Source organism: Akebia trifoliata, chromosome 13 (assembly GCF_017979445.1).
Source record: "Akebia trifoliata isolate Shusen 1 chromosome 13, ASM1797944v1, whole genome shotgun sequence".
Classification (NCBI taxonomy): domain Eukaryota; kingdom Viridiplantae; phylum Streptophyta; class Magnoliopsida; order Ranunculales; family Lardizabalaceae; genus Akebia; species Akebia trifoliata.
Window position 1 is genome coordinate 3,796,046 of NC_141387.1, and position 11,868 is coordinate 3,807,913.

The window sequence follows — 11,868 nt, forward strand, 5'->3', positions numbered from 1 at the left end:
AGTGTTGCAATCAAATGTCCAAATCTTGATTTTTCATTGTGAAAATACTTTCTGTTTTTCCCAACAAACCTTGTTTGTGAAAAACCAAAACAAAACAAAAACATAGGGACCTCTTTCTCAATCTCCACACATCAATGACATCATATATATCCCATCTAAAATGAAAATTTTCCAAGAAACCACCTTTGACTCTCTAAATAACTTGCTCCAAAAGAAAAAAGGAAACCCAAATGCTATTGATGATTCTTAAAAGGAATGATCCTCCTCACATATAATACACGAAACTACTTCTCTCCTTCAAAATTCCCCAGCACAAAACAAGCAAATGGAGTCAAACTGCAAAGAATCCTTGAACTAATTCTCTAGCAACACTTAATGAAAATTGTAAGTTTTATATACAAATAAATATGGGCACAGAAACAAATCTTCTATCGACCCTCTAACATTGTCACGGTTACTTCATTTGCAGTACAAGCATATTTCTCCGTAGATGATGATTCTTTGTCGGTAAGAAACCTTTCTGTGAAAAACCCAGGTGTCTTAGGCTGGGGTAAAATTGCAGTCTCGCTCCCTAACATTAAAACTGCATACGACATGTTTGGCCTATCTTCAGGTCGTTGTTGCACACATAAAAGACCCACATGGATACATCTTAACACTTCAGACATGGAGGCCGGTAAAGGTTTCTCCATCAATGGATCTATTAGTTCCAAAGGCTTGCCTTCATTCCATAATTTCCAGGCCTAAAGCAATTCAATTTCATTTTTGTCGTAAACATCAAGAAATTAAAAAGACGAGTGATTATAGCTGCCGATTAAATTCAATTTAGAAGGAACAAGAACAGTTTCAATTCAATACTTACATGCCCAAGAAGGTTGTGGTCGTGGTCAGGATGATAAAAACCTCTATTTTTCTTTCCACTCACCATCTCTAATAGTAAAACACCAAAGCTATAGACATCAGATTTCACTGAAAATAGCCCATCGATTGCATACTCCGGAGACATATAACCACTACATGGATCATCAAAAAAATTGTTATTTTTATATTAAGAGTTGTCAAATATGTATATCTAGAGTCGAAGCAAGTCTAGTGGTACTCACTAAGTTCCAACCACCCTCCTTGTATTTGCTTCAGTCTGATCTGCTCCGAATATTCTTGCTATGCCAAAGTCCGAAATTTTGGGGTTCATTTCTCTGTCTAAAAGAACATTGCTGGCCTTTAGATCCCTATGAATTATTCTCAATCTTGAATCTTGATGAAGATAAAGAAGTCCTCGAGCAATCCCCATTGTAATATCAAAGCGCTTTTGCCAAGAGAGAGACGTACCTCTTGTTTGATCTAAAACAAAAAAAGTTGCAAATAATTTGTTAGTATTTTATTACTTCACCGAAAGAACGTAAAATATATGTGAAAAGTTAAGAGAGTCAAACCAAAGATAAAGGAATCCAAACTTTTGTTAGGCATGTACTCATAGATCAACATCCTCTCCCTTCCTTGAATGTAACAACCCAAAAGCCTAACGAGATTCCGATGTTGAAGTTTGGCAATTAAAATAACCTCATTCTTGAACTCTTTCATTCCTTGCCCTGAATCCTTTGAAAGCCTCTTCACCGCAATTTCTTGTCCCGTCGATAACTGACCCTACAGAGAATGTCACACAACAAAGATCATTTAGTTCTAACCCAAATATTAAGTCATCAACATGAATGCAATTTTCCATCCAATTATATCTTTCATCACTATATAAGATCATTCATGGTAATATTATATTACAGAAAAAAGTTCATTTAATTTATCATCTAAACTATAATTTATTTGATTATAACATAAGAAATTACCTTGTAAACAGGGCCAAAACCACCCTCACCAATCTTATTTTCAATTGAGAAGTTGTTAGTGGCAGCTTCAATGGTAGCCAAATCAAATACATGCAACTCTAGGTCTTCCTCCTGACTCTCATCTGTATAATCTCTATCTGGGTGTTCACCTGTTTATATTTGAAATATATATATATATGTTTGATATACAAAATATACGAAGAGAAACAGTAAAACTTCATGGCTACACTATAACAAGTAGAAAAACTCGAACACCACTTCTTAGGGTGACTAAATAAGGCCTATGGGGGGTGAGGAATCAATCTAATTTTCAGATCAACTAAAATTTTCTACATTAAGATTAAAACAAAGAAAAAACAAGAAGAAAATAGAAATAAAATGACGATATAAACAATATGATTTTTTGAACTTTTTTATCACCTTAAATCATCCAAATAATGCAATGTGGATGAGTCACTTTACCTCCTCTGTTTGTTCTTCTCCTTTTCCAAATTATGTACAAGCCGATAGAGCCCAAGAGAAGAATCCCCAGAACTCCTGATACAATAACGATCACTAAAACTTCTTTTCCTTTGTTGGAATCTGCATAATCACCATATTACAAAAATATAAATCAATTCTTTTCGAACTTTATTCGAATTTAAGCTAATCTACAATTAATTAGCTAAACTTTTCAGTTGGGACCAAAAATTTTCATGCCCCATCCCGATTCTAGGCCATTCTTACAATTAAAACTATCATAATTTAATACAGATTACATAATAAAAGTATGTAGAAATTACTTACCAAGTTCCGAAGCAGCCACCCGTATGTAGAGATCCTGCCCACCTTCACTATACTCTCTAATATCAATCAAATCCCCAAACCAGAAAACGCATCCACTAACTTGTGTATTTGCATAAGCCACACAAGAACAATTTGCCAAGCACTCCTTTTCACACTCCTCTCTAGGCCTCGCATTCCTGTTCATCAAAATATGTGATGTATCGGGCAATTTCATCCTTTTAAACCTAAGAAACCCCTCATCATGCCCACAATTCCATGGCGATTTCCGAACACATCCACCAGATTTATCAAATGCATTCCAATCTTGTGGTGATTTCGGTTTGAACCCTTTGAGACAATTACAAACCGGTGAATCATTAATGTTACAAGTACCATAGGCACCACATGTAGCATAATTATCACAACTATCTTTCTGCAATGTTATTATAAGAATCCATTCACGACGCCTATCGTTCCATGTAAAATATTGAAGTGAGCCCGATTGACTCACGACGAACCTTGTAATGGTGGTATTCTGATTGTTTTCGAACATGTAATATGCATAGTTAACGTTAAACACGAAAACTGGCAAAAACACCGAGTTTCTTTTAAGCTCATGACTTCCACCAAATCGAACTCCATCCCAAGGCCCGCTTCGATACTCAATTGCCGATCCCTTATGAAGGACTAATTGAGGAAGCCCCTGAGCATTGACACTGTAAGTATAATCACCAATAGAAGGGTCGTTGGGATTCTTCCACGACGACATATTCCAATTCTGACCCGTTTTTAAGTTCCGTCCCAACTTCATGCCTTGTACTATCGTATCGGACGGAGAGTTGAAACTCTCCCATAAGTAGCTTTCTGAATTACCATTTCTCATAACAAGATTTCCAGATTCAAGAAGCTGTGCAATTGGATTCGTCGCTGTTCTTGATAAACCCGAAGTCCAAACAGGGCTCTCTGTTCCATTGAGAATTACTAGATTTCCATCGTTACCGATCTTTAAAACTCCGGATCGATCTGTAATTGGGTTGTTTCTGTTTGCAATCCAAATAACTGTAAATTGGATATTCTTGTACCATATACCCAAGTACCTGCTTTTTGAATTTCCAGGACTGAAGAAGCCTAATTCAAAGGTTTGGGATGAAGAAACTAAGGTCTGCCCATCAATTATAGTTTGGTTTGGAGCTAAGGTATCAACACCAAAGGAGATTTCTATGAAAAAGTAGAAGAAGAAGAAGAAGAGGAAGAGAACACCATTCATCCTTAATGCTATGTGTTGTGTGGTTTCATCCATCAATTATTTTCTACTTTAAACTGTAAAAAGAAAATGTTAAAATAATGCCAACTACCAGCCAAAGATGACTAAAGTTAAAAGCATTTTGTTTCGACTCGTGATTTTCTAACATACTCCCCCATACTCTCCTGACGTGGCATGTATTAGAATTATATATATATATATATAATTTTTTTTTTTTTATACACAACTTCACACTCCATAAATACGTAGAATTGTATACAGTAGAAAAATTAATCTATGATTCTACGTCATGCCACGTCAGGGCAGTTTCCCAGAGGTGGGGAGTTCGAAAATCATAGTTCTTATCTTTCCTGACCAATTGACTAGAAAATTCATAAAAAATAAAAAAGTAAACGATGTGGTCCCCACAACCTTTGAAAATTTGGGTATATGATGATGACATTTATTAAGTTAGATTGAGATTAGGTAATTATTTGAAATAATATTAAAGACAATAAAGTTCATAAGTACGGTTGGGGACTGAAGGACTTGGGGTTGGCCGCCACATTGAAATGAATTTTATTTGGTGTGTTGGAGTGACAATGGAAGGGTACCCAGATGTCTTTCTTTGCTTGTATTTTGTGACGGGGAGACTATTTACTGACATATTTTCATTCCCACCAGACTTCAAATGCAATCTACAATTTCTTTTGGATATTTTTAATAGTTTAAACTATCCGTTTGATTTAGAAAAAGATTAATGATAAATCAACGTGGTAAATAGTACTGACGTGGTAAGAGAAGGGAATCATAGATCTTTTTTCTTGTGTATTCTAAAGAAAAAAATCTATGATTTTGTGCCCATATCACGTCTGTTAAAATTCAACATCAATCCAATTAGAAAAAGTCCACATTTATTGTCCAATCCTAATTTTTAAAATCTTCTTAGAAAAAATTTTAGATATTTTTAGATAGGAGAAAAATAGAAAATTTTAGAATAATAGATATTTTGGTGGAAAACTCTAGACTAATAGATATTTTGGTGGAAAGTTCTAAATTAAAAATGTGTTGGCACAATCCTAACTATTAGTTAAGGAGGTGCCACAAATATAAATAGGGGTGAGTTCTCTCATTTTAAAACAAATTGTAAGAAATAAAATTGTGAACAAAATCAAGTAGTAGTAAAATAATAAGTAAGGGGTCTTGAGAGGTTATACAAAGTGTGAGTGTTTGTAAAAATTATATTTTTCTTAATAGAATGTTATTTTCTTCTTCAAATTGTGAGTGGTATTTTTTATTGAGGGTATAATATAAGTAATTAGTTTACTTATTTATATCAAATATTTGAGTATTTAGAATCAAGTACTCTAGATTTTCCTCAACAATTGATATTAGAGCCAAGTTGTCAAGGATCGATTTTAGTGGAGTTATCTTGAGTCGTGAGGAGTTTATTACTCTGTAGGATCGTTAGTCAAGCTTGTTCCGTATAGTCGAAGTTTTGTTGGTACGATGGGTGACCTTCAAGTAGTTGGAGGAATCAAGAAGGTCAATAACCAAAACTATAACATGTGGGCAACATGCATAGAGTCTTACCTACAAGGTCAAGACCTTTGGGAGATTGTTGATGGTAGTGAAGTACACAACTGGCAGCAGAAGATGCTAATGGCATCTTCTGAAAATGGAAGATTAAATTATGAAGAATAAATGTTAGAGCACATTTGGGATATCAAAACACCAAAAGAAACATGGGATACTTTTGCTACACTTTTTTCAAAGAATAACGATATAAAGCTGCAACTTCTCAAGAACAAGTTGCTATCAATGGTGCAACGCGATATGACGATCGTCCAATACTTTTACGAGGTGAATTCTATATGCCTCGAAATTTCAGAGTTAGATCTGAATGCTGCTATTAGAGAAACTAGGATATAAAAAAAATTAATTATCCATAGTTTGCGACCCGAATACAGAGATTTTGTTACTGTAGTACAAGGATAGCCGACACAACCATCACTTATTGAGTTCGAAAATTTGCTTGTTGATTAAGAAGCTTTGGCTAAGCAAATGTGAGTAGTCTCGTTGAAGAGTGAGGGGCAAGCACTCTACACAAATAAAAACAAGGGCAACTTCAAACAGCATGTCAAAGGCGGATCTAAAATGAATGATGACAAAACAAAAGGTTATCAAAGAAAGTGAGGCTCTCGTCTAGGGGGAACTTCAAAGAATCGCAGTAATAATAGAAGGTTTGATGGCTTTTGCTACAATTACGGGAAAAAAGGCTATATGACGAAAGATTCCTAGTCCAAGAAAAAACATGCTGAGAATAATGCTGCTACTTCTGATAGAGAAAATCGAAGATGATTGGAATGTTGAAGCGTCATTTGTAAAAGAAGAAGAAGAGGTAGCTTTTACAACTACATCTGAATGGATTGATTACGATAATGATTGGATCGTAGACTCAGGGTGCTCAAATCACATGACAGGTGATAAATAGAAGTTGGAAGATCTGTCTGAATATAAGGGAAGTCGTGTGGTAGTGACGACCGATAACTCAAGATTACCGATAGCTCACATCGATAAGACAATAGTCACACCTTTTTATAATTCTAATCAAGTGCCACTTCAAGATGTTTACCATGTTCCAGGAATGAAGAAAAATTTGTTATATGTGGCTCGACTAACATCATCATCTACAATCTACATCAAGTTTGTTCATCGTGGGTGTATTCTCTGCAAACCCTCACGAGTTAAACTCGTCTATTAGGGGTAACCTAGGGGTTTAAGGGCTTACTGCATAAGCGAAATACAGTCGGGAACCTCACGAAAGAGGAGTTGTTTAGATTTAAGTTTTACTCGGGACTAGCCAAATTAAGGTTTGGGGGTATGATAAGGTCACAATAATGTGATTTTGGGACTGCAATTTCACAAATTCTATCACATTTTAAATGTTAGTCTTTGTAAATAATTATAAAATTAAATTGTTTCTCTAATTAATGAAGCTAATGAGATATTATTGTTAATTACAGATAAATAAAGCACACGTAGAAGTTACCAAACGACGTAACAAAGTCGATTACAATGTGTGAGCAAAATGGAGAAACTTCCTCGAAAATGAGCAACAAAAGCTGTTATGTCACCGTGCCGCGGTGTCTCCTTAGTGCTCCGTAGTGATCTAGAGCCATCTTGCCTCGAGATTTGCACGGGATGTTCCAGATGCTTCGGTCATTGTAACTGAATGGTTCTTTCGAATCAAATTATCTGAAAAGACGATCCAATAACCCGATTACGAATGTTATAAATTAGAGGGTTGATTTCAAAGAAGGGGTCCCTCTCTTGATCTTTAATTTTCTCATTTTCTCTTTATAATTCTTTGTAATTTTCTTTTGAGAGAGTTCTTGATTGTAGTGAGAACATCAAGAGTGATTTTGTTGATTTTTTTCCTTCATTTAGTTCTTATTGTAATTCTCTTGAGAAGCCATCAAAGAAGGAATCAAGTTGCATCTCTGTTGTACATCATCTTCTTCATCTATCATCTTCTTTATTGTCTTATTGTTGCAACTGTGAACCTTGCTATGTGTGACTAGACTCTCCTTAGAGAAGTCAAGGATGCTGGAGCAAGTTCATCCTACCAATACTGTTTTAATTCTTTATTTCTATTTTACATGTTAATTCTATGAATCTCTTTATGATAAGATCATCTAACTCATACTTCTAATTCAATCTTTGATGAGTGTTATTTAGATAAGTTCAAGAACACTCATACTCTGTGATGAATGGAAGCATAAGTCGGATAATTTTGTCTAAGTCAGAGATCTTCATGGATACTCTTGAGTTACAATTAATGGTCACATCGAATCATCTTCCGATCCACGAGCAATGACTTGCAATGGTAGACTTGAACTCTCTAAGCCATTTTTCACTAGTTTCAATCTCTCTTTTCTATTGTTAATTTCCATTTTCTATTTTACTACAATTCTATTTTGTTCTTAAAATCAATCTATTTTATAATTCTATTTCGGATTCTTTCCGAATTGAAAATGAATCAAGCTGTTGTCCCCCGTAGCGGTGCCAATTTGATCGTTGTATAAACTTGATGTAGATTGCAGATGAACAAATATTTAAAATAAAACTTGGGTAAGTCGAATTCGTTCCACATGGACAGTTGGGAGTCAAAAGTTCATTAGAATTGAGAACTAAAATAGAGTTGAAAATAGATTAATTTAAAAACAAAACATATTTGTAGCACAATAAAGATGGAAATTAACTTGTAATTGAAATAAAAATAGAAAATAAAAATTGAAGATATAAGAAAGGGGGCTTAGAGAAGTCAATTTGGCCTTTGCAAACCATCCATATTTCAAATCAATTCTAAGAATAACTCAATCCATGTAGCAAGTCATTGCTCATGGATCAGAAAGTGGAGCAGTTTAATCATTAAAGATAACCAAAGGTTATTCATGAAAATCCAATTGAGATTGCCTAACTTATATTTAGACTCTTCATAGAACATAGCTGTTCTTGAACTTATCTAAGTAATGGCTATCAAAGTTTAAATTAAAAATATAAGTTAGATTATCTAATCAAAGGAGAATTTTCAGAATAATTAACATGTAAGTAAAATAAGGAATTAAAACTACATTAGAGAGATGAATTTGCTCTAGCATTCTTGACTTCTCTAAGGAGAGTCTAGCCACTCATTGCAAGGGTCATGATTGTAGTAATAAGAAAATAAAGAAGACAATAGATGTAGAGGAGAGTGTAAAATAGAGCTGCAACTTGATTCCTTATTTGATGGTCTTTCAAGAAAATTACAATATTAACTAAAGAAGAAAAACTAAATAAACAATTGATCTTCTCACTACTACAAAAACTCTCTCTAAAAGAAAAATCAGGAAAAATGCAGAGAAATTAGGGAGAAGAAGAGGGTCAAGAAGGACCCCTTCTTCTAGGAACAACCTCTCAATTTATAGCATTCGTAATTAGGTTATTGGGTCGACTTTTCGGATGATATGATTTAAAAGAATCATTTAGTTACAACGGCCGAACCTTCTAGAACATTCAGCACAAATCTCGAAGCAAGATTCCTCAAGATTACCGTGGAGCACTAGGATGCCACCACCGCGCGGTGATGTGGTGGCGGAATACGATCAAATTTTGTCGGTTGCTCTCTTTTTGCTTGCACATTGTAATGAAGCTTGTTACACAATTTTTTGACTTCCAAATGTGTCTTATTTACCTACAATTAGTAAGAATTTTCATTAGCTTCATTAATTTGAAAAATTAATATAATTTGCTATTATTTATAGGAACTAACATTTAAACGTTGATAATCTTTGTGAATTTACGGTCCCAAAATCGAATTATTGGGACCTTATCAACTAGCATCATCAGGCTACTATGTCTTATTCGGTCCCCAAGATGTGAAGGTGTATTGTAACGTCAAAATCTTAGAAAAGCCATGTAAACATAACTGGATTCATTTTACGTAATGTCAACAGAGTCTGCATATATAAACATGACAAGAAGGAACGAGACAGTAGACTTGTGTCACATGCGATTGAGTCATGTTAGCTATTCCAAGTTAACTGTGATAGTGAAGAGGTCGATGCTTAATGAACTTCCTCAGCTTGACGTGAGAACATATACAATCTGTGCGAGATGCTAGTATGGTAAAACACATCAATTACCATACGAGAAATCGAAGTTTAAAGCAAATGAACCATTCGAGTTAGTTCACTTTGATGTATTCGGGCCAATCAAGTAACCATCAGTTGGCAGAATGTGGTACATGGTGACTTTCATTGATGACTTCTCTAAGTATGTGCGGATTTTCTTTATGAAAGAAAAATCTGAAATATTCTCAAAGTTTAAAGAGTTCAAAGAGATATTTGAAGGAGAAGTAGGAAAGAAGATCCATTGCTTACGCACAGACAACGGGGGAGAATATAACTTGGGCAAATTCTCTTTATATCTATGAGAATGCAAAATACGTCATCAGTATACATGTGCCAATACACTACAACAGAATGGTGTAGTAGAAAGAAAAAATTGGCATCTTACAGAAATTTGTCAGAGTATGTTACATGCGAAAAATGTACCTGGAAGATTTTAGGCCGAAGTTATGAGAACAACAGCTCATGTGATCAACAAACTTCCTCAACCAAGGTTAGAGTTTGTTTTACCCTTTGAGAAACTGTGGGACATAAAACCTACAGTTAATTACTTTAGAATATTTGGATGTGTATGTTATGTATTTGTTCCTGATCATTTATGTAGCAAGTTTGATAAGAAAGTAGTTAGATGTATCTTTGTGGATACGACAGTCAGAGAAAGGGGTGGAGATGTTGTGATCCTACAACTGGAAGATGTTATACATCATGAGATGTGGTATTCGACGAAGCATCTTCTTGATAGTCCTCAGGAAAAAAGATGTTGCCAAACTCAAAAGAATTCAAAGACAAGCTGCAACAAAAGATGGAGGAGCACACTGTCAAAATTCAACCAAGTTCAAATGAAGTTAGAGATCTGCATAACAGTGATGGTGATTAATAGTTAGCTCAAAATCCTTGGAAAACTGATGTGTATCAACAATTAGATCATCCTGATGAAGTAGAAGTATCAACTCCACAATCACAACTAAGAAGGTCAACCAGAATGCGCAAACCAAATCTCAAATATGCCAATGCAACCATAATTGAAGAAGCAACTGTTAAAGAACTCAAGATATTTGAAGAAGCATCAAAAAGATCTGAGTGGATCAAAGCTATGAAAGAGAGAAAGTTTTTCAAGAAGGAATTGAAATGATAAAAATCAAAACAAATGATCTAATTGCGAAAGGATTGAGTACTGGCAAGTTTGAAAACCTTCGTCATCAGCTCAATATGATACAAAGAATGAGAACTGGTGTTGAGCGGGAGTGTTAAAATTCAACATCAGTCCAATTAGGAAAAGCCCACATTTATTACCTAAGCCCAATGGCAATTTAGAGTCAAATTTCTAGAATCTTCTTAGAGAAAACTCTAGATGTTTTTAGATAAGAGAAAAATAGAAAATTCTAGAGTAGTAGATATTTTAGTGAAAAGTTCTAGATGACAAATTGTAACCATTAGATTAAAATTGTGTTGGCACAATCCTAGTCATTAGTTAAGGAGGTGCGACAAGTATAAATAGAGGTGAGTTCTCTCATTTTAAAATAAGTTGTGAGAAAAATCAAGTAGTAGTAAACCAATAAGTAAGAGGTCTTGAGAGGTTGTAGAAAGTGTAAGTATTTGTAAAAATTGTGTTTTTCTTAATAGAATGTTATTTTCTTCTTCAAATTGTGAGTGGTATTTTTTATTAAGGGTATAGTACAAGTAATTGGTTTACTTGTTTATATCAAATATTTGAGCATTTAAAGTCAAGTACTCTAGATTTTTCTCAACAGCGTCAGCCGCATACTATTTATTGCGTTAATTTATCATGTCTGTTAGAAAAATAATTCCAAATATAAATAAATTGGTATGCACTTAATTGTAAAAACACTTTCGTAACCTTTTAGTTTTATCAAGTGGCACACTCCTACAGGTGAGTCTACCTAAGATACCATATTGTATTCCACTTCAAAACAAGTTTTAGGTTCATTAAGTGTCAACACTAAACCTTCATTTGACACAGGTGGCACTATCAACATCGCACAAAATGAAAAGGTGCGCAATATCCGATACTAGTAATTTTTATCTTAATCACTTATAACTAGTTTTCTCTTTGAGCTTAAATCCTTGGATCTCCATTCATATATTTCAGATTCTCATTGCGGTGATTTATAAGGTAATAGGTTGTAATCCCATCTCCCTCGATGTCATATAGTACGCCAACTCTTTATATAACCATTTGGTTAATGGATCCATTGGTTTTCCTTTGATCTTATGAAAATCTTCAAAAATAACTATTTCTATCCTTCCGAATTCCCTAATGCAAGCAAATGGGGATTAAACTGAATAAATGATGAAATTTATAGGTTTATATACAAATAAATACATA

At 34.4% G+C, this 11,868-nt stretch overlaps 1 protein-coding gene across 1 annotated transcript; it reads right to left on the minus strand.

Annotated features, from left to right (window-relative positions):
* Nucleotides 1–210: 210 nt before the first annotated feature.
* On the minus strand, nucleotides 211–3,889 carry LOC147387374 (G-type lectin S-receptor-like serine/threonine-protein kinase At4g27290). Its single transcript, XM_086420743.1, has 7 exons — nucleotides 2,628–3,889; nucleotides 2,304–2,423; nucleotides 1,842–1,990; nucleotides 1,434–1,644; nucleotides 1,104–1,341; nucleotides 863–1,013; nucleotides 211–743 (listed from the first exon to the last, which is right to left on the minus strand). Exons 1-7 carry the CDS (start codon nucleotides 3,871–3,873, stop codon nucleotides 429–431), a joined length of 2,430 nt encoding a protein of 809 aa, XP_086276869.1. The 5' UTR covers nucleotides 3,874–3,889; the 3' UTR covers nucleotides 211–428.
* Nucleotides 3,890–11,868: the final 7,979 nt, after the last annotated feature.

Bases quoted from the DNA above. Each gene is read 5' to 3' on its own strand.
- LOC147387374 (XM_086420743.1), bottom strand. From the start codon at position 3,873: ATGAATGGTGTTCTCTTCCTCTTCTTCTTCTTCTTCTACTTTTTCATA. The intron at 2,424-2,627 runs GTAAGTAATTTC...GTGATTATGCAG, and splicing joins GGTGGCTGCTTCGGAACTTG to ATTCCAACAAAGGAAAAGAA. The intron at 1,014-1,103 runs GTGAGTACCACT...TGATCCATGTAG, and splicing joins AGGAGGGTGGTTGGAACTTA to TGGTTATATGTCTCCGGAGT.